The sequence below is a fragment of the Fukomys damarensis genome, unplaced genomic scaffold (assembly GCF_012274545.1).
Source record: "Fukomys damarensis isolate Sample0158 unplaced genomic scaffold, DMR_v1.0_HiC HiC_scaffold_2, whole genome shotgun sequence".
Lineage (NCBI taxonomy): Eukaryota > Metazoa > Chordata > Mammalia > Rodentia > Bathyergidae > Fukomys > Fukomys damarensis.
This window is the reverse complement of record NW_022900914.1, coordinates 41,666,339-41,689,306: the sequence shown is the minus strand read 5'-3', so window position 1 is coordinate 41,689,306 and position 22,968 is coordinate 41,666,339. Positions and strand designations below refer to the sequence as shown.

Sequence of the window (22,968 nt, the reverse complement as noted above, 5' to 3'; positions counted from 1 at the left end):
TCCAGAGTGATATAGGAAAGTGCTAGAAGTTAGTTTGATTGATTGATTTTGGTGGGGTACCTGGGATCGAACCCAGGACCTTGCACTTGCCAGGCAGGTGTGGCACCACTGAGCTACATCCCTGGCCCAAAGGTTTTTTGTTTTTTGTTTTGTACTGGGTATCGAACTCAGGACTTTCCGCTTGTGAGACAGGCATGGCGGCACCACTGGGCTAAATCCCCAGTCCCTGAAGGTTTGTTTTACTAGTGACCTAATCTGACTAATCTTTCTGTTTTCTGGGAAAGTTGAGCAAATATGTAAAGATGTCAACTCAGAGGTGATTTCGATCATCTCAGTGGAAAGTGATGGCAGCCAGGTCAATGGAGGTGGTGAAAAGGGACTTCAGGAGATCCAGAAAAGTTTAGGAAGATGTTGGGGACTGAAAGTTCCATCCGATACGTGCGGCTGTGTTGCCTTTCAATCTCCACGCAGACACATCGCTCAGGTCTGAGGCAGTTGTTTCTGCGGATTGGCCAAGAGGCCTGTTGGAGCTGAGCTGCGGCCATGCCTGGTGTGGAGGAGCCTGGAGAGGGATGCGTTGGCGCGGTTAGAGCCTCAGGTGTGCTGGTGGGCATGGGTGTTGGGCTCTTCTGACTGTTTCTCGGTGCCACCAGGGCCAGCTCAGCCAGGCAGCTGTGTGAGGAAAGAGTGGGCACAGGCATCGAAGTTGTGTGCTGTGAGAGACTACGGAGCTGGGGCTGGGTGCAGAGTCACAGGGCTTGGGCAGAGCGGAAGGGGCTCATCCCCGTGGGAGGCAGGGTTGCTGCGGTGTGCAGGGAGGGAGCTGCACAGTTGGGAAGCGATGGCTGGAGAGCAGGATGCTTAGGGTTGAGACCGGAAAGTGGAGCCCATATTGGTGACAAGTCAAGGCTTGACCCGGGCATGGGTGGCTGTGGTCAGGCACAAGACAAAGCCAGTGGAGCAGAATCCCAGTAACTGTGAGGCCAAAGAGCTGGAAGGGTCCTTAGAATCAGTAATGAAATGAGTATGGGCCAGGGGTCCCAGGAGACCAGTGGAGGGTGTGAGCCTGGCTGCTGAGTCTTCAAGCACCTGTGAGCTATAGAAGATTGAAGAGGGGTGTGGTCAGCTGTAGGAGCCTCAAGAGGCATTGAAGCAGGGCAGGGGGAGTAGCCAGGGGCCAGGGCTAAAATAAATAGCAAGCACCTCAGCTAGATTGGGGGGGCGTGGAGTGCACAGGCCCTGTGAGAGTGGCAAAGCACCTGTCACTACATTCAGCCGCAGACAGGGAAGGGACCGTTAGGGTTCAGGTTCATCGGGACAAGAAACTAAAATCATAGTTGCCAAGGGCTGAGGCATGTGGAGAAAATGGTGAATCAGTGCTTAGTGGGGTTTCAGTTGGGATAATGAAAAGCTCTGGAGCTGTGTGGGTGGTGGCAGCTGCACAGCAGTAGGATATGGTTGATGCCACTAGATTGCACACTTCAAATGGTTTTGTCTATGGCCTGAGCATCTGCGCTCATCCAGCCTTGGAAGCTAAGCAGGGTCAGGCAGAGGGGCTGTCATCTTTAAAAATAAATAAGTAAAAAAGAAATGTTCAATTTTATGTTATATTTTACCCATCTATTGGTTCTTTGAGACAGGGTCTCACTGCATAGTCCGTGGTGGCCTCGAACTTGGAATCCTCCTGCCTCAGCCTCCTCAGTGCTGGAATGACAGGCTCCTATGGCTGATTTTTGTGTTTTACCACATTTAGGAAAAAAAAAAATGGTCCAAAGGGAATGAGGAAGATAAGTGGGGCTGTTGGACCTTTGAGTCCTGGTGGAGGCAGAGGCATGAGAGGCCTGGGAAACTCACCATGGTTTTGCCTTTGTGGAGAGGGGAGGATAGCAGGGCTGCAGACCCAGGGGCTGGCTCCATTGTCCCCATGTCTGCAGCACATCATGGGTGCCCTGCTCTGAGGCTTCTTCCCTGGGACCCAAAGAACAAGAGGGTTCTCTGTTACTCTGCATCTTTGTTGCCCTAGAGTCTGGCACATGGTATACATAAGTTGCGAATATACATTTGAATGGGTAAAAAATGAATTCTACCCAGAGAATGAAAACACCAAGTAAGAATTTAATGGCTTTGTTGAAAATCCAAATAAATTCTCCCCCAAAATGATAAAGAATGAAAAGAAACTAGAGGTGATTTCTAGAGAGAAAGAATTTTTAGCAAAGGTACCAGAGTATCTACTGTGAAATGGAAGTTTTAGACTGGAAAAAATAAATTCATAAACAGAAGGCTACAGATGTGTAGAGTTACTTGAATTGAGATTTGTTCTCACCTATATAGTTGATTCCACAGAGATTATGTGATTTAGAGGTTGATTGTCCTGTGGTAAATAAAGTTGATGAGCTTTGTAAAACATTAAGGTTGGTCATTCATTCATTCATTGTAAACTAAGCTCAAAGGGTTGAAACCCTAATACCCTCTTCAGATAATAAGTTTGTCCTTCCAAATTACAGATGCCAAATGAAAGATCTCATTCATCCTGTTGTTGATGCTTACATGTTTGCATATTGTGTTTTTTCCCCTAAAAGTTGCCGTGGGCTGCCTTTGAAGGTTTTCACCAGGCATCAATTATCTGTGGACAAGTCAGCGGAGCAAGAGAGATCAGTGGTCTCTTGCATCGTGAACGTGTTCTCCGCTACCAGACCATTGTCATGCCCCATTCTTCTTGTTGTCGTTTTAGTGACAGCTATATTGTGCGCGTCAAGGCTGTGGTTATGACCAGAGATGACTCCAGCGGGGGATGGTTCCCACAGGAAGGAGGCGGGATCAGTCGTGTGGGGGTCTGTAAGGTCACGCACCCCGAAGGCAATGGACGAAGCGGCTTTCTCATCCATGGTGAACGGCAGAAAGACAAACTGGTAATGGCAGATGCACAACATGTGTTTTATAAAATACTAATGACTGCTTTCTTTGCACAAAATGGCAGCCCTTTTCGCTTAGGGCTTTTGTTTTTATTTTGATTTTTAGTTTTCTTTGACTTCAAACAGTTGCAAAAAACTTCCAAAGTTAGAACTGTGGAGCTGGTGCCAGAATCCCCCCCCCCCCCCCCCCCAAAAAAAACCCCCCCCCACTCGCCCTTTGGTACCACGGATCAAACTCAAGACCTTGCGTTTGTGAGGCAGGTGGCGGCACCACTGCACTAAATCCCTGGCCTTTTCCTTTCCTTTTCTTTCCTTTTCCTTTCCTGTTCCCTACCCACCTGCCCTCCCCTCCCCTTTCCCAAAACTTGAAACATAATACTCTAGTGCAGTCTTCTTTGACCACACTCAGATGCTCATCTGACTCAGATGCTTAGAAGCCTTGCTGTCTTGTTTGCACCTTTGATTAATCAAGATGTCTTTTCTTTCTGTTACTGTAACATGATATTCAGAACAGAGGTGTGCTCTTTATTTTAGCAAGTCACGTAATCACAGTAAACTGTCAAGCCAGAGTTTTAAGAACATAGGGTTTATTCACGGAGCCTGCCATTAAGGTTTGGGTGGTGGAAGGCAAGGTGCAAAGGCAAAACATCGCCTGACATTTGGCGTCTTTGAAGTAAATGTTTATCAAAAGATATTGCAGCTTTCATAATGGGGAAAACCTGTTTAGAAAAATTAAGTAGTGATAGCACAATTCCAAGATAATTGTTCATGCATATAAATAGTACTTGAGAACGATCTTTGCCTCACAAGAATGGGGGGATTGATCGTTCCTAACATACCTTCTCGTGAAGGAACTTGGATATCCACTCGTATGAATAGAACGCCCAACTCTATTTAAAATGAATGACCTTAAACATGGATAATTGCTCCTGTCTGTTCTTGATCATGAAATGTATATCGACAAGCCAGGGGATGGATGACTTGAAATGTGCAGGAGTGTACAGATCTCACAGAAAGTGCAGCAGTATGAGAATGTGGTGGTGGTGCATTGGAGACCCTTTACAGTGGCATTTGTTGAGTTTTATGTCTTAACTCAGCAAAGTTAATCTACATTTGCAACCATTTCTTATAGTTTAAAAAACTTATAAAATACATATGAGAGAACAATTTGTAAATGTACATATGGATCAACAGAAATGTCATTTTGCTACTTGATTTGTTTCTGGAAATCCAGAGGGAGACTACAGCTAATTTTAAAAAGTATTCAGGAAATTCTCTAGGTAATAATCAAATAATTAAAGTATTCTTCTTCAGGATGTTTTTGCAGTGAAGGTAGTGTAACCACATTCTCAACAACGTGAAATAACCGTCATTGATCTAGCCTTCATCGTGTACTAAATACAATGTTAGACCATTGGTTAGGTTGTGTCAGTGTGTATTGCAGCCTGGATAATTATAATTGAAGAAATTGGGATTCAGAGTGATTTCTCTCACTCTCTCTCTCTCTCTTTTTTTTTTTTTTTTGGTTTTTTGAGACAGGGTCTCACTATGTAGTTGAGACTGACCTGGAACTCACTATGTAGCCCATGCTGGTCTCCAACTCACAGCGATCCTCCTGCCTCACTCAGCCTCCCGCCTCCCGAGTGCTGGGATTACAGGCGTGCACCACCACACCCGGCCAGAATGATTCCTCTTCTGCCAACCATCATGATGCAGGCGTATAATCCCAGCTACTCAGAAGGCAAGGCAGGAGGATCGAAAGTTTGAGGCTACCCTGGGCAACTGAGACCGTGTCTCAAAACAAAAATAAATATTATTTTTAAAAGGCTGATAACATGTTCTCCTAGCATGTGTAAGGTCCTGGGTTTAGTCCCAAATATTACCAAAAAATAAAAATCAAAATTTTGCTTGTACTTGTGAGGCTTGGACCCAGTATTTGCTGACCTGTCACACTGACTCCTAACCAAACCAGAAAGAATACTTCTGCTCACAGGAGGGTATGTGCGGTGTGGAGCTCTGTGAAGTGGGTTGCTACTGAGGGAAGCCCTCTAAAAGGTAGAGTGACACGGGTGCCAGGCCTGTCCCGATCCATTGGGTGACAGTGTCAGACTCCCCGGCATTCCAGCTGGGGCACGATGTGCTCTCCCTGTTAGACTAGCATTGTGGTCAGTAGGTATTCAGGGTAGTGCAGTTCTAAAATTCACTGTGTTGTTGTTGGGGTTTTTGTTGTTTATTTGTTTATTTTTAGTTACATATTGGAACCTGTGAGCTTAACTATCACTGCTTCTATGGGAAAACAGACACGTTTCATTCACAAGTAGTTATTCACATAGCTTTTGGTAAGCTGAGGACGGTTAAGTTTTCAATAGAAGTTATATGTAAATTAAAACTTTCTGAATTTTGAATCTTATTTTAGATGGATGAGGAGTTTTTACCCTAAACAAGTCCTGTAAAAAAACACCTTATGAAGAAGAACTAAAAAACAGTATAAAAAACAAAAAACTTGAGAGTTGACAATCCCAGTAGTTGCCAATGTGTAGGTCAGGAACCATTCTCACACAAAAACTTGGTGGAAATTTGAGCTGACAAAGTTATTTAAAAGGCAGTTTGGCAGGATTATAATTTAACTTTTTAAAATTATTCTTTCATTTTTAATTTTTGCTAGGATTTTATTTTTTATTCTTTTATTTATTGATGGGTTTGTTTGTTTGTTTGTTTTCCGGTATGGGGATCGAACTAGGGACCTTGTGCTTGCAAGGCGCCACCACTTGCAGGTGGCAGAACCACTGAGCTAACTCCCAGCCCTACATGTTTAACTTTTTAACTGGCAGTTTTCATCTAGAACACTATCTTAAAGAAATAGACATGCACAAAATTTTTGACAACAATAGTTCTTAAACTTTTTTGGTCTCAGGATCCCTTTACTGTCTAAAAATTTATGGAAGGGCTGGGGATTTAGCTCAGTGGTTCCAGTGCCTGCCTCACAAGCACAAGGGCCTGAGTTTGATCCCTGGTACCAAACATAAAAATAAAAAATAAAACTTTATGGAGAATCCTAAAGAGGCTTTCTTTGTTTTGTTGAGTTACAGCTACTACTATTATTTCTGAAATTAAAACTGAAAAAATTTTAAGCTCTTAAGTAATATTATTAACATAAATGACATTTTTTTCTGACAACTATATATTTTGCAGAACAAAAGAAATATGCAAGAAGAGTGCTGTTGCTTGATATTTTTGGAAATCTTTAGTGTCTGGCTTAATAGAAAAGAACTGAATTTTAACATCCACTCCTGCTTTTAAAATGTACCATGTCTTTTTTGGCAGGGGTCCCGGGGATCGAACTCAGTCCCTTTGCTTCCAAAGCAGGCACTGGAACCACTGAGCTGAATCCCTGACCCATGCACCATGTCATTTTGGTTAAAGTATGTGAGGATAGGTAGTTGGAAAAAGGAGAAATATTTTAATTGCCCTTTCCCAATAATTTTAGATCTTTGATACTACATCAGAACTCTACCAGTAGCAGTTTCTTAAATGAGGAATCTGGAACCATCAATATGAACTTTTCATATTCTCTTATGTACATATCCACAAATGACTGTTTTTCTTCGGCCGGATTTTGTAGCACCATGCATTAGTCATCTGGAAAAGAATAGTTTACTTTAAAAAAATTTTTTTAAATGCTGGTTTACTGAGTTAAGCATATCTGCCAAATGTTGTCACAATTCATTATAAAAAAAATTTACTTACTATCATTAGTGATCTTACTAGAAAATTATTTAGGCAGGATATGGTGGCACACATCTATAGTCCTAGCACTCCAGAGGCTGAGACAGGAGGATCACCACAATTTCGGCGTCAGCATGAACTACATAGCAAGACCCTGTCTCCAAACATCAAAAGAAAGGAGAAAGTGTTTAAGTATTAGGAAGTTGTCCAAAACTCAGATTTTCACTTGAAAGTTCAAATTTTATTACTACCAACAAATTCCTGAAGTTGTTCTTGAAAGTGACAAATTTATTTTGTTCATTTTCAAGAAAATGTAGGGCTGGGGATTTAGCTCAATGGTGCTGCCACCTGCCTTGCAAATGCAAGATCCCAAACTGGATCCCCAGTACCAAAAAAAGAAAATGTCTACCAAACAGTCAGGTGTGATTAGCCATAGCTGGCCATTCTTTTAGTAAAAATACTGGTCTAAGAAACCAGAAGCCACACAAACTGTGTAATCCCAGCATTTTGGGAGGCTGTGGTAGGAGGGTCATGAGTTCGAGCCCAGCCTTTGAGATTTAGCCAAGACACTGTCTCAAAATTCTTAAAAAAACAGTTGGAGCTGTAGCGTAATTCAATCCCCAGAGCTGCAGAAGAGGGGAGAGAAAGGAGGGAAACGGGGGGCAGTTAGTTCAGCGCACAGCTGAAACAGTCTAACGAGTACTTTTCCTTGAGACAGTCGTCCTTCACATGCAGCAGGAGAGAGAAGCTATCAGAAATGGCTTCCTCTTCCCAGGCGTGCATTTGTGGGAAGCCAGGCTTTCTTCCTGCACTTAATCAGAGCAGCTATGACAGCAGCTCACATATACAACCTGATGTGAGAACCCAGTTAGGTGCCTTTTCCAGTAGAGAAAAGGACGTGCGTTCAATGGCCAAGGTCTAATCAAATAATATTTGCTTCATTAAAAACATTCCTGCTTAAAACTGGCATTTCTAACTGAGACCGTGAGGATGAATCGAATGCCTTTTGTATAAAAGGCACCACCAGAAATGTCAGCAAGGCTATGGTGATAAAAGTAGTTCTCCCATCTTGGTCCTCTGAAAGGGGCTGGAGACGGGAGGAGGCTCCCAGAGGCCCACAGACCAAGCTTTGAGAACTGTTAAAAGTGTAAGGATGTTGACTGCAGTGTTGTCTAAAAGTGACCAATTACAGGTTCCCCAAATGTCCACTAGTTTAGAGAATGGTTCAGTAAACCCGCTATTTCCATACTGAGAAATAACAGCCATTGAAAAGAACCATTATATATTATCTCCCTATAGTCCAAGACATGTTTTCTTGTTTTTGTTTTTGTGTTTTGATGCTGGGGATCAAACCCGGGGCCTCATGCATGCTCAGCACATGCTCTACCACTGGACCACACCCCCAAACCCTGACATGTATTTTGGGGTATTGTTGAGACAGGGTTTCACTATTTCAGTCAGGCCTTGGACTCACTACGTAGCCCAGGCTGGCCTTGAACTCGCAGCAATCCTCCTGCCTCAGCCTCCTGAGTGCTGGGATTACAGGCGTGCACCACCATGCCCAGCCCTAAGACATGTTTTTAAGGAAAATAAAAGGCAAGTTGCAAAACAGTTCGATGTGTGAGTGTGACTAGTTTAAATGCACTTACACTAAACTTCTGTGTATGTCTGGCAGTGGATAATTCAAGAAATGGTGGAGGCTCTGATGGGAAGAGAGAGTGAAAAGCGTAAGATAGGAGCCTCCCTAAATATATCTAAATTACTTAACTCTTTCCCATATATATTTGTGTTGATATTTTTAACGCCTCCAACAAGAATATGATCACTTTTTCTTTCCCTGCATGTTATTTAAAAATACCTTTTTTTAACCTTTCTCTTGGTGTGTGTTAATTGTATGTATCCCAAAACTTCGCAGAAGGTTTTTATATTACATTGATTAAAGCATCTGAACTTTTTCATTTTTGCTGTTAAACTTACCTATGTAACGATGTTAATTTGCTTCAGAGAACATAAAGAGATGATACCTGATTTCTCTCCCTCACCTCAGTTAAGTGGTTGAGCTTTAAGTAATTTAAGAAAACATACCTTTGTAATCATTTTAAAGTTGGACAATGTCAACCAAAGACTCATTTTTTTTTTTTTTCACTTTAAAAGTATGGAAGGGCTGGGGATTTAGTTCAGCAGTTCAGTGGCCTGCCTTGCAAGCTCAAGGACCAGAGTTCAATCCCCGGTAAAAAAAAAAAAAAAGTATGGAAAAACTGAGTCTTTGTTTTTGCAAAACATTTATTTTGAGACTTTAAATTGAGACTATTAAATTCTAAAATAGATAACATTTGTTAGTTAAAGCCCTGGTTATTTGTATTTCCCCAATTTGGAATGGGGCTGGGCTGACATTTAATCATTGTACTATTCTTAGGGGGAAATGTTCACAATAAGCAATTTAATCATAAATAGAATTGTATAAGGGGACTGTTGTCCACTTTGAATCCAGTGTTATAAAGTTAACTGCTTGAGACTGCTATTTAATATACCAATTTGAGTATTATTACTTATTACACAGCATTTAATTTCTTTTTGCTTTGGTATATCTTGAAATTTATAGTTATTTAAGCACATTCTTTAAAGTTACATTCATTCAAGCAAACCTTTTCACTTTGTACAAATTAACAAGATCACGCTGTGTTAATTGGGAAGCTTTCCCAGAAGAAGATCAAGGCTATTAAAACTAAAAAAAAAAAATCTTTAGTGTTTATAACGAGTCATAGGAATAAAAATTGTAAATAGTTTTGGTTTTTTATGAAGAATGAGCTTTATGTCACATGATTTCAGTGCTTCTTTTATTCTGTAATATTATGAAACTGGTGTAAAAAAAATCAACAGTAGCACTGTACCAGACAGTTATTTTATGAAATGTCTTGACCTTTAGTTAAGGAAACAAGATTACTGCACATGAAACTGCTAGGATAATGTAAAATCAAGTACTGAATGGTAAAGGTAACAAGAACAACCTCGTAAAATACAAGGCTGGTAAAGTACAGCTTGTGGAACAAACATTCCCAGTGGGAATGAGTGGGACCCTGTTGGGTTTCTCATGTAGTCAATGTTTTCAGAGCATGGTCTCCTCATTGATAAGTTTGGTGTTATTTTCATTTTGGCAGTGAAAGGATCGATCAGTTTTAGCTTAGCAGAAAGCAGTTGTGAGACTAGTTTGGTTAAAAACTTGGAGATTTTTCTAATAATCCAAAGATGAAGTAAATAGATCCCAGGTCAGTGTGGTAGCAACTGAAATGGAGTTGATATAAAAGATGTTACAGAATAAATGAAATGGACTTGTTATTAATTGTACAAGGGGATAAAGAAAGCAGAGGCGGTGGCCTGGGATCTGGCTCAGTGGTTCCGCTGCCTGCCTTGCAAGCACAGGGACCCAAGTTTCATCCCTGGTACCACACAAAGAAAAGACGGCAAAGGTGACCACAGAAAATTTGAGCCTGAGAAAAGGAACAGAGAAGGATTGGCATTGCCAGATATGCGGAAGTTGGGAGAGGAGAATAGTGGCAGAAATTTCAGAAAGTAGTGGACTTTTCACTTTGTTGAATTTAGGGTCACAGACAGATGCACATTAGGACAGGACAGGGAAGACTGAGGGACATCAGTACCAAGGCCCCAACACGACTCTGGCCCTAGATCAGTGCCTGGGCTTAGTGCTCCACAATCGGGGCAGAACGAAGAGCGCTGAGAGGGAGGAGAAGAATGCTAGGACTGGGGTTCACAAGCGCTTGAGGGCAGGGGCAGCAAACACGTGTCAGTTGCCTGCACTCGTGTTTGCACCTAGATTTCTGTAAGCAGACACCATCATGGCTGTTCTGCAGGTAACCAGCCTGTGTTTCAATCCTTCAGGTTGTACTGGAATGCTATGTAAGAAAGGACTTGGTCTACACCAAAGCCAATCCAACATTTCATCATTGGAAGGTCGATAATAGGAAGTTCGGACTTACTTTCCAAAGCCCTGCTGATGCACGAGCCTTTGACAGGGGAGTGAGGAAAGCCATCGAAGACCTTATAGAAGGTATTGGATTTGTCACTGCACTCTTAGTGGGGCTATGGGAATGCTCCAAATTATTTTTTCATTCCAACAGTCTGCCATCATGTATTCATGGTTTCTTGCAGGAAGGGGCAGCAGGCAGGTCGGTAGTTGTCCAAACCTCCAGAACATCTCGGAGAGTAATTAACACAACAGTGCAGGGAGAAAGGAGCTGGGCTATACAGTAAGGAGCGATCCCATGCGGCCTTTGGACTGCTCTGAAAAGACAGGCATTTCAGGATTTCTATATGAATAACTTTTTAATTGATTTCACCTTGTTCTGACAGTTGCACTGGTCTGGACAGTCTTGGCTCAGAATTGGGGATGGATTCAGGAACTCAGATTGCCCAGGTCTGCCCACTGTTGGGAAATCAGAGCCCAGGGTACACAGGGAAAGAATCTGTTCTGGGAATGCTGGTTTGCTGTGGGCTGTGCTCTATGGGCAAGCAGTAGGTGTTGTTAGCATCTGAACTGGCCGAGAAGGGCCTCAGGGCATCTCTGCAGTTCACAGGTTCAAACAGACAGATTCTGCACTTAGCATGGCCAGCAAAGCAGAGGGTTGAAAGTGCCGTGACCAGCTGCACGCAGTGGCGCACGCCTGTGATCCCAGCACTTGGGAGGCCAAGCCAAGAGGATTGCCCTGAGTTCGATCGAGGCCAGCCTCGGCTACATAGTCAGTTTGAGGCCTGTCTGAACTACATGTGGAGACCCTATCTCGGAATGAATGGATGGATGGATGAATGCCATGTCTAGAGCCCTGGGAAAAAGGAAATATCAAGCCGGCATGATAATGAATCACACGGGAATGCGTGGTTTTTTGCTTAAGAAATGAAACTATTCTGAAGATAAAAGCAAATCTTAAAAATCATTTTACCTTAAAATTGTACTTAAGACAATTCTAGATAGGACATGGATCCATTAATGACAACCATAAGATAGCCAAAAGACATAATTAAAAACCAGTGTTCACATCACTGGCCTAAAATGTGGCAAATATCTTAAATATTGATACACAGCTTTTAAATTTCCCTTCTTTCCTTTCCCCACCCTTCCCACTTCCCCTACTCCTTTAACCCTTTTCTTCCTATTAGAGAGAATATAGCTCTTACGTTATCTATAGTAGCAAGTCCTGAAAGATCACTAGGAATTACACAAATAGTGCTGTGGGACTGCTGCTTTTCCTCCTGCAACAACCCCTCATTAGACATTTAAGTACGCATCATCCCCCTCTGGGCAATCCTTTTAAAGTCCTAACCTGCGGGGGGATAAATTTCTTTTAGTGAGTCTATTGCTTAGACAGATTTAAATATTTTTCTTTTGATTATTCATTTGATAAATTGTGCTGATCCAAGGCTGGGACTGTCCGGCTGTGCCTGCAATGCCCTGCAGTTGCTCTGTGCCAGGGGTCATGGGTGCTGGCATGGCTGTCCTCCTCCTTCTGATCCTTCTTGTGCAGTCCGGGAGCAGGGCTGAGACGAGCACCGCGGAACCAGAGTGTCCTCAGTGCCTGTGCCAACCAGTGTTAGAATTCAGTCCTGTAACTAGAACCCAGCCCTGTATTGGGACTACCAGATCATGCCCCAGACTCCTGTTCTTACTGTAGAGGAAAACATGGATATGCACCTGCAACAATACATCTGCTCATCACTGCAATATTCTTAACGTGATGACCCAGGTCTTCCTATTTGGGCTAAAGTTAAAGCTAGAATTGGACAAAAAGAATCTGCTTATGTACAGTCCAAAAATTGACATTTGCAAAGAAGGAAAGGTTGGGCCACCTAACCTAACTGTTACACAGGAGGAAGACCATATCATCGTTGATGTAGTTGACCCAGTAGTTCACTTCATTGGAGAAGAGTAGAGAGCCATGTATGATGCATGTTACACATTCATCTACAAAGTGTGTGTGAGAAGACACAAGTGAGACCGTAACATGAACTTGCAGGAGATGACTGCCTCCTCACTCCATGCCGGCTAAAAATTCCAGAGCCCTCACTGAATTCTGAGTACTTTATTTCAGCAGAAGGAGTCTCAACGAATTGGGAGATGACAGCTGAAAGATCAGAAGAAGGTTGTATTACCATTTGTAATATTTGGATTCCGATGATTGTTGCCTCACTACTCTTCCTAGTATTTATCCTAGTATTTGCATATTGTTATTTTAAGAAGGAACCATGTAAGAAGAAAAGCATAATGTTACCCAAATCTTTACTCTCAGTGGTAAAAAGTTTTACATCGCAGACGAAACTCAAATTGAAATATGTCATTCGTCTCATCGTATCAGCTGATCGCCTTGGAAAACAAGGCCGTGGTCTGTGGAGAGGAGGTGACTGCAGGGACAGTGCTGGGCACATGCACTAAAGGCGGCGGGGGAAGAGAGGGGCATAGCGGCGAGCTTTCCACCGAGATAGAGGCGCTGGCGCCGGGTGAAAGCGGTTCCGACCTGGTGCTGACAGAATTCTGTGCATTCAAGTAGTAACCAGTCAGAACCCTGCAGCGTATTCGTAAGCTCCTATCGCTCCCAAAATGGCTCTGATAGTCGCCTTGTGGGTTCAGAGAGCTTCATATCTGACTCAGAAATCCCCCAGGCAATAAAATGGAAATAAAGACAGGAGGAAAAGAGCTCCTCCGTCATGCGTGCGGAGGAGCGCCCCCACCTCCGTTGGTTAAGATAAGCCACACGTGCTGGTGGATGTGCTGGTAGGGGATGGTGGTGGCAAAAAGACTTTGGTTTATTATACACTTACAACAGATTCCCAAGAGTTTTCTTGAGAAGACTGAAATGCAGTATCTTCGCAGAGTCTGATTTTCCTGCTTCGATCTTGTTGCAAGATCATGAGCTCAGAAATGGTGTCTTAGTTGACATTAAGCAAATGGAGTGAAGTGGTCTGGACGGATGTGGAAAGAGCCTGTTGATGCCATCGCGTTCCTTCTGAAAACTAGAGACTCTTTAAAAGCCAACCTAAACCTGCTGGGGGGTTAGCAGTAACGGTGAATACTTTCCAGTTAGCGCTGCTTCCTGTGGTAATGGGGTACTTCATTCTCATCGCTCCAAGAGATGTAATGGGTTTTTATTTTTGTTTTGTGTTTTGAAACGTCTTTGTTTTTAAATAAAGGGGCCTTGCTGTATTTTCCAGGCTGGCCTTGAACCCCTGATCTTCCTCCCTCAGCCTCCTCAGTGGCTGGGATTACAGGCATGTGCCACTGCACCTGCTGTATATATTTTTAGTTACTCATTTTGGAAGAAATTCTGAATGCTGTTCAAAATTGAATTTAAAACCTAAGTGTATACTAATGCAGTATACAAGTAAAAACATATATAGATTTTTTTATGGACTTAGTTGTTTTGAAATAAAGTACTTTAAAAACTTTATTAAAAAATTGCCTTGATCCACACATTGCTGGGTACTATTCATGGAAAGAGTGGGGCAGTTACACTGATTAACCAGATGGAGGAAGTAAGTTGAACTTTAAAGAAAACAGTTTTATGATACAATAAGCTGGAATTTCTGACAGGAACCTTAATTTTGACGTGGAAAAGCAAATTCACTGAGGCTCTGGCATTGTAAGAGAAAACCTTGCCCGCTGCCTGGGTCTCCTTAGCCAGTCACTGGCTCCCACGGTCTAGAGTCTAAGGAACAGTATCTGAATTCAGAGCTGGGGGTGAGGGTAAGGCTGTTTTGTCCAGACTTCCCTTGGTAGTTGAAAGACCCAGCAAAGCCCAGTCACGGTTCCACAGTGAGACTGTGTGCCGGTCTGATGTAAAGGGTCGCAGTCCAGAGCTTTCTTCCTGCACAGCTGCAGCCTGCTGGTCACTGCATAGGCTGGGCATGATGTGTGCCCTGCTGAGAGTGGGCAGGATCTCCCCTCGCTTCCCTATGCCTTTCTGCATGGTTATTCTCTAGTGGCCAGCGCAGAAATTTGAGAGGTTAATTAGGAACAGCAGTGAGCAAAATTAATTTAGGGAGCATCCTGACAAGGATCAACGAAAGAATAAATAAAAAGTGTTTAATTCCCAGGTGCCTTGTGTCGGCTGATAAAAGCAATGGAATGTGGTTTCCTTAAAATACGCTCTTTGAATGATTAGGTTCAGAGACACATTTTTACTACATTTCTGTCTTTTTAGGCTCAACAACATCATCTTCCACTATCCATAACGAAGCTGAGCTTGGTGATGATGACGTTTTTACAGTAAGTTTCCGTTGTCCTCCACTTTTCCCCTTAGGTGGTGAATAAGTAGAGAAAGGTTCCTCAAGAAGGGTGTGAGAACCACACTGCAAGGTGGCTTTGGCTGTTGCTGTGTGGAGGCCACCAGAAATGCCCGCTCTTTCCCATTCTTTGTGTGCTGGGTTACTCACTGCCCAGTTACCATCTGCCACACAGCACAGCAGTGTGAACTCTCCTGGATCTGCCTGCAGTTTGTGCAAAGTCTTCTCTTGGAGTCAGGGTGATTCACTGCTGTGGGTTGCCTGGGATGGCCCAATTTTAGCACCCAGAGTTCCTGGTCCTGGGAAACACCTCATCAATCCCAGGCACACCAAGACATGTGGTCACCCTGCTTAGAGTCTTCTGCTAACACCCTGCCTGGCTTGCAGAGGAGAAGCCAGAATTACCCTTCCTGATGAGTAATTCAACATCTGATAAGAAAGGCGTGGAGTCTGGGTTGGGGTTAGGTCTGTAAGTCCTCAGGGAGGAACAGGCGCCTCAGTGTTTTGACACAGCTGGAGTTAACAGGAAGTAACTGGAGACGAAATGATTTCTCCACTTCTTTTAAATCTTGTGCCTCTAGTAGTTAATTAAGAAACCAGTTCTTTACCTGTTTATTTGTGTGGTTGAAGGAGCAAGTGGCTGTCTGGCAGCATTTTCAAACCAAAGGCTTTGACTCAAAGTAAGAAGTGCATTTTTGTGACACATATCAATAGACACTTAAAAGAAAATCATGTTTTGTGAAACTCTGCATGCTGATTTTTTTATTTTCATTTTTTTATTGTGAAACTTTTCAAACACAAAAAGATTAAATAACGTACTGTGTATGTATTCCTAGATTTAGCATTTGTAACATTGACACGTTTACCTAATTCATGGCAATACATAAAATTATACACATAAATACAATGGCCCCCAACATTTTTTTCCCATTCCATTTGAAACCAAATTTTCCCCTAATTCTTTCATCGTGTATTTCCTTAAAAAGAAAGCATTCACAGAATTTTAGGTAGTAAAACTAACTCTGTAATGGTACTACAATGGTAAATACAAGTCCTTTTATATTTGTACAAATCTAGAGACTATGCAACTCCAAGAATGAACTGTAAGGTACACTGTGGACTTGGCTAATGAGAGTCAGGGAAGTTCATTGATTGTAACCACTATACTCTGGCTGCAGATGCTTACTGGGGAAGGGAGTATATGGGGAATCTCTGTACTTTCCACTTCCTATTTTGCTATGAACCCAAAATAAAGTCTGATAAAGGGATTTTTTTTAAAAAAGTCATTTCCTCATACAGCCTTTCTTTTTCTTTCTTTTTTTTTTTTGGAGGGGGGTACCGGGGATCGAACCTAGGACCTTGCACTTGGGAGGCAGGCGTGGTGCCACTGAGCTAAATACCTGGCCCTAACCTTTCTGTCTCTGAGAAAATTAATAAGAATTCCATGTCATCTACTATCTAGTTCACAATTTCCCAATTATCCCAAGACTTTTTTGTAAGCTGGCTTTTGTTTCATGTAGTATTTTTAAAATGCTGAGTGTTTTTTGTTAAATTTATTTCCCAGTTCACTCACTGTTTGCAGTTCATGATATGAAACATGCTACTTTGGGAATAGAAAGGTGTGCACGAGCCATGGCTCCAACCGTGTGGGCGGCACCAGGATGGTTTAAGAGGTGAGCTGGACTCACAAGGGGCCTAAACACTGCACCTGTGAGAAGTCATGGACTAGAGATGAGGGAAGGAAGTCTAGGAGGTGAGGCTGGCCGGAGCTCAGTGGAACTTGGACTGGGCTTCGGGGTAGGGCTGTAAGATTAGGGAGCCCAGGGACAACGGCAGAAGCAGGGGTATGAGGGCTGAGTTGCCCGAGAGCTGCCCATCCCAATCAATACGGGCAGAGCGTGTGGGGACTGCCAGGTATGGCCCGCGCTGGCCTGCCCTAGAGCACTGGTTCGGTGTGGGTCTGAACAGGCTTCCTCTAGTGCTCCAAGCAGATCCCTCAGCAGTTGTCACGTTGCTTACATCTGTTCTTTTGTCACGTTTCGGGAGACAAACAACAGCAGGCGGGTTAAAAGGTGGCTTCCTGTGCTCCAGAGCAAAACTGTCATTCGCAGCTGCTTCCCAGCCACCTGCCAGAAGTGATTTATAGAATCAGGAGAGGGTGAGAGGGAAAGGGATGATGGAAGCCAGAATCCCTCCAAGTTTTGTCCTTTAGGGTAAGGCAGAATGCCTAGAAGCAAGTTTCGAAATAGTCCTCTTGCTTCCAGATGCTTGGAACCTCGCTGGAGAAAGAGCTCCACTTGCTAAATTGCATTCTTTGTAGGCCCCGATGATGTACAAGGTCAGTTGCCTTCAGATCTGTTTGTTTACAAACAAGAGCCTATTAATAGTGGTACCTCCCGTTCCCCGGAAGAGCCCTGTCTAGACTGCTGACTGTTAGGAACATGCTCCACGGAAAAATGGGTATGGGGGGGTACCTTCCGGATTCCCATTTGTTCATGAGCTCCTTGCTGTTAAACTTTCTTTCCCAAGATTGTAATTAAGTCTGAAACTCAAAGCCAAGGAAATGAGCAACCACTTTATCTCCTGTGCAGCCAATAGCTTCCCAGGTTTTGTTGTGCTCTGAAATTTATTAAGGAAACACAGATATTTACAGATTCATTTATCAAAGAAGGGCTATAAATAGGCAATGCTTAAGGTGGACCAGACTTAGCATCGTTTTCTCAGAGAACAGCATGCATATGAAAAACCTTTAGAGTTGAAACTTGAGAAACCAAGGGTGTATTCCAATTCTGCCTCCAGATCTGGAGGTTGCCCTGTTTCAGGAGGTTCCGTGGAATCCTGGAATCAGAAGCCTGGTCCCCACTGTGTCCATGTGGAAATGGTTGAACCTTTCCGAGACAGCCTGGTGACCTGAGGATTTAGTTTAGGTCATGGGGACATTGTGCTCAGAAGAGATTAACATTCTGTTGTGACCCCTAGTCAGTTTTCAAGATAGAGTTGTTTCTGTGGCCTTCCCTTTCACCACCCTCTTGGCTGCTTTTGCGCGGCCCCCACCATTGTAATGCCATCACAGGGGCCTTCACCAGAGCTGAGCTGATGCCAGTCCCATGCCCTTGAGCCTGCACAGCTAAATAAACCTCTTTTTGAAGTACGGAGCCTGGAGTATTTCATTTTATTTTTTGTTTGTTTGTTTGAGACAGGGTCTCACTATTTCGTTGAGACTGCCCTGGAACTCACTGTGAAGCCCAGGTTGGTTTCAAACTTGCAGCAATTCTCCTGCCTCAGCCTCCCCAGTGCTGGGATTACAGGCATGCGCCACCACGCCTGGCCTGGAGCATTTCATTTTAATAGTGGAAAACACTGCTAGGGGACTAAGCCTAGTGGAAGAGGATACTTACCTAGCTGCTGCCCCATGTGTAGCTACGTGGATTTGGGAGCTCACAGTATGTGCCCTGTAAGCCCACACCTCCCCAGCCCTCACATTTCCCCCCTCCTAGTCCAGCTCGTCCTGACTTCTTGGGATGGGAAAGCGGGTTCCATTCCCGGAAGAAATGCTTGCCCGTGCATGTTGTTACCAGTTGCCAACTCTTTGTCTTTGGCCAGCCGCTAGGCCTGTCCACCTCAGTGCATTGCCTGGCCGGGAGCCTGACTGTCCTTCGTACCAGAGCTGCTACCAGAAATTGCTGACTGGTGATTGCTCTGCCAGAGTTGCGGGTATTTATCAGACTTACTTCTTAATATTTCTCTGTCATCCAATTATAGTTGTTCTTTCTCCTTCAAAATTCGATAGCACTTTTTCCTTTTATTTCCCTCTTGGCATTTGAAAGCCTGCCTTTTTCTCTTTCATGTTTTCTTTGCTGAATGAGTGGATTCTCGCCTAGCAGACCACAAGCACGCTGTGTGTCACTGTAGCCTCTGCAGTCTGGTGAAGCTTCCCTCCGTAGGTGTTCAGTGAATGGGGCATCTGAACACCAGATTTAGTGTGTCCCGACTGAAATCTGCATATTTTATTCATTTGCACTATTTTTGCTATTTCTACCTTTAGAGACAGCTCGATGAGTGTTTCTCAAGTTTATTTTTGTCTTTTGGGGCGTTTTTGTTTTGTTTTTTGTTTTGCTTTTTTGTAGTTTTGTGCTGCTTTGCTTTTTGTAGTACTGGGGATTGACCCCTAGTGCCTGTACACTGAGCTCACATCCCCAACGTTGTTATTTATGGACTTTTTATTTTGACACAGGATCTTTCTAAGTACCTAGGCTGGGCTCACATTCGGCAGTCTTCCTGCTTCACCTGCCCAGAGTGCTGAGATTATAGGCAAGTGATGCCCATTTTATAGGAACAGTTTTCCAAATTCCTGTTGGTAAAGTGTGATCCATTAAAACCCAGTGATTTAATGACCGCTGCAGAATCTTTTTAAAAAATGTTTTAAAATGTGACTAGCGTCTTTGGTGGTGGGCAAAGGAAATTTTTCGGTGCTCTGGGGAGGACTCAGCTGCAGTGAGTGTGGACTTCAGCTGTGCTCAGGCCCAGTTCCCGGGCTCTCACTCTCAGCAGGGGATTAGGAAAATATCTGCCTCGTAGGAGGGTACTTAGGGGTGTACCTCTAAATTTTCATCTAAGTCTGAATCTGAGAAGCAGGAAGTACTAGTAGTACAGCTATGGCATTTTTTAAATGGAGACAAATACCAGACGAAAGAACCACAAAAATGGAGAGTAAATTTCTCTGGGTAATGAGAAGCTGAGACAGGGAGGACCATGTGACAAGGGATTGCTGTTTTTTTTCTTCTTTTCTCAGTACTAGGAATTGAATCCAGGATCTTCACACTGAGCTACATCCCTATTCCTCCCCTCCCCTCTTTTTCCTCTTCCTCTTCTTCTTCCTGGCTCTCTCTCTCTCTCTCTCTCTCTCTCTCTCTCTCTCTCTCTCTCTCTCTCTCTCTCTTTCTCTCTCTCTTTCTCTCTCTGTCCCTAGGTCATCGAGTTGTGCAGACTGAGCTTAAACTTGTGATCTTCCTGCCTCAGCCTCCCAGAGTGCTGGGATTACAGTTGTGTACCACTGTACCTGGCTGCTCTTTGATTTTTTTTTTTTCAGCTTTAATTGAGTTTATTGGTACATTTTAGGGATACAGTACAGTTACATTCAATAAAAACCAGTAGATTTTGTTGAGAAAGAGTTGAAGATTTTTGATTCCCAGAATAATTCGTTTTCTTTTGTTTGTTTTGTTTTGTTTTTAGTACCGGGGATCGAACTCGGGTCCTTGCTCTTGCGAGGCAGGCCACTGAACCGCTGAGCTAAATCCCCGGCCCTGATTTTTTAAAATGCTATGTTATGGCTGTATCATTGCTATTTAAAAAGAGGGGGGAGAAAAATGAGAGCAAGTTTTCTCAGAATGGTGGACAAGGGAGAAGAAGAAATATACTATCCTCGTTCCCTCATCAAGAGCATAGAGATTAAACTCGGTGGAGGTTGTGTTCTGTGGTTCTGGCTGCGCTCAGTGGCCGTCACTTCTCTCGCTGATTACAGAATTCCAGTGCTCAAGCCCTTTGTATAAAGAGGCACAGTGTTTGCTGTACAACCTGTGCACATGCTCCTGTAGACATTAATTCACCCTTAGGTTACTTACATTACCTGGCACAGAGTAAATAGTTTGTGTACTATACATTTTAGCAAATCGTGACAAGAAAAATGCTCTACACACTCAATACAGATGCAGTTTCTTTTTCTGAATATTTTTGATCTATGGTTCGTTGAATCTACAGATGTAAAATCCATGAATACGAAGGGTTGACTGTGTAGATAGCAGGTAAATAATTTAAAGGCAGGAAACTGACAGAAGCTAGCTGCAAATGTTTGGCTTCCTGAGAGGCCAGGGGCGCTGCAGACATGGTGAGGTCTTGGAATTACAGCTCTTGGCGCTGGACAGGACTGAGTTCACCTGCCCTAGTCTCCTTCCAGGCAAATGACATAGGTTATGCCCCATCTTCTAGACATTTGCAGAAGCAGTTGGGAGGCTGATGGAATGTGCCTGGGGTCACACAGCTGGTTCGGGGTTGGGTCAACGCCATCCACCAACCTGTCCAGTCACTGTTGCTTCCTCTTTCTTTTGGTACCAGGGATCGAACTCGGGTCTTTGTGTTTGCAAGGCAGGCAGCAGAACCATTGAGCTAAATCCCCTGCCCTGTTTCCTCTTTCTTAATTGAGTAATTCCATGTGCATTTCAGCTATTCCATTTTTTAGTATATGGGCTGCTGAAGCGAGCACATCCATTTTTTAAACAACATCCGAAGGGAAGAATTATTTTTGAGACCCAAATGGGAAAGTAGAGATGAGATCAAAGTGTGACTAGTGCTCCATACTGTCTGCCCCTGTGAGGGACTTGGGGCCCCTGTGGCAAATGTACTCTCAGGGGCCCCAAAATAGCCGCTCCAAACTTGACCAAGGAAGCCTACCACATGTAAAGTGTTTATTTATTTCCCTGTGGGTAGGTGTCCATCAGCAGATAATTTTGTTTTTCCGCCAGGATTCCTGATCCAGCCCTGGCACCACCTGGCACCCACCTTGTTTAATGAGCTCACCATGTACCATCCTTTGCAGAATCGGGAAGAGTCCTTCACCTCGTTTTGTGTGGGGCTTCATGCTCTCCCAGAACCCAGCTGAAAAGGGCCATATTTAGGTTATGTTTTGGTGTTTCATCACCATAAATTATCTGGTGAGCAGTCATCTCTCACACAGGAAAAATGCCCTGTCATTTGCCAAAACTTCAGTTTCTGGCCATGTTTGCCCAGACTGGAAAAGTTGGTCCTTCCTCATGCCCTGAGCTTAAACCCCTGACATCCTGTTTATGACCAGCATTTTATAACTTTCTGGCTGATCAGAGCAGTTCTCCCTAGTGACATCTCTGGACCCACCCATCCACCCCAGGTGTTCTCTAAAGCACATGGTAAAAGCCAAGCCCGAGAGCAATTTGTTTTGTTCTAGATGAGCTTTCAAGTATTTACAAGTTGTGTTTATTTCTGTACCTCAATCACTTACTGAAGTTTGTAATCATCAAGGCATCATTTACAAAAGCAGAAAAGGACAGAATGCCACATTTTCCTTTTCTTGCAGCTTTTCTGCACTTATTCCATTCCCAACAAACATTTAAGCGGAGAGCGGATCTCCCAACAGTGTGATGTGGGAGTTCGTTTACTGGTTTTTTTAAAGAGAGTTTTTACAAAGACGAAGTGAGTGTAATCTGGGAATTTGCAGAGTTTGGAGTCTAAGGAGAGGCTTTGGATTTTGTCACTAGTTACCTCTCATATTTGAGCCGTTGGACTCAAAACCTTTTGCAGGGAACACACTTCCTTTGAATCTGTTTGCTGGCCCAGGGGAAGGAAAGAAAAGGAGGCGTGGAGCTTTCCCAGTGCTTGCTTTATCATTTGTGGCTGCATTTGGTCTTCACGGCCACCTTGTGGGGAACATGTTAACACCTCCATCTTGGCAATTAAAGTGACCAAGGCTCGTCCAGAATGCAAGCCCCAAACCTGCTTGCTGCCTTCAGAGAAGTTTAAGAGAAGGAAATATTTACCAATAAGTTTAAGAAATTTTTACATATTCATATATTCCTTTTTGGGAATAGGGAAAAAAATGCTGCCTGAATGTAGGACTCGTCATTAGTGGTAGGGTTAGGTTAGGACTTTCCAACTGATGTATTGGTTTAAACTCCAGCCAACTCTTCCTGTGCCTACTTGAAACACCCTGTCTTATTTGTAGCAGATCATTTGATCAAGATGCTTTCTTTTGCCTTTACCTTTAAAGGTATGGGGGGTTGCACAAGTAAAAAAAAAAAATTATTTTTTAATTGAGTTTATTGGTACAATCTAGGTATACAGTACAGTTACATTCATCATTGGGATTCTGTACCTTTACATAATAGGTCTTGATTCTCATTTTTTCCCCTTGTCCCTGCCCTCCCTTCACCCCCTCCTCCCCTCCCCATTTACAAACACTTTATTTCCATTTTTTCAGTTTCTCATATTTTTTTCCTCTCCCTTATTACCTTTC

At 43.4% G+C, this 22,968-nt stretch overlaps 1 protein-coding gene across 4 annotated transcripts in view; it reads left to right on the top strand.

Annotated features, from left to right (window-relative positions):
* Spred2 (sprouty related EVH1 domain containing 2) overlaps positions 1 to 22,968 on the top strand; it is a 130,413-nt gene that overhangs the window by 89,162 nt on the left and 18,283 nt on the right. For all 4 annotated transcript variants that reach the window (XM_010609727.2, XM_010609729.2, XM_033764409.1 and 1 more), the window contains 3 exons: positions 2,732 to 2,909; positions 10,536 to 10,704; positions 14,846 to 14,910. In XM_010609727.2, the coding sequence (XP_010608029.1) occupies positions 2,732 to 2,909; positions 10,536 to 10,704; positions 14,846 to 14,910 (412 nt within the window). The remainder of the gene's footprint in view (positions 1 to 2,731; positions 2,910 to 10,535; positions 10,705 to 14,845; positions 14,911 to 22,968) is intronic.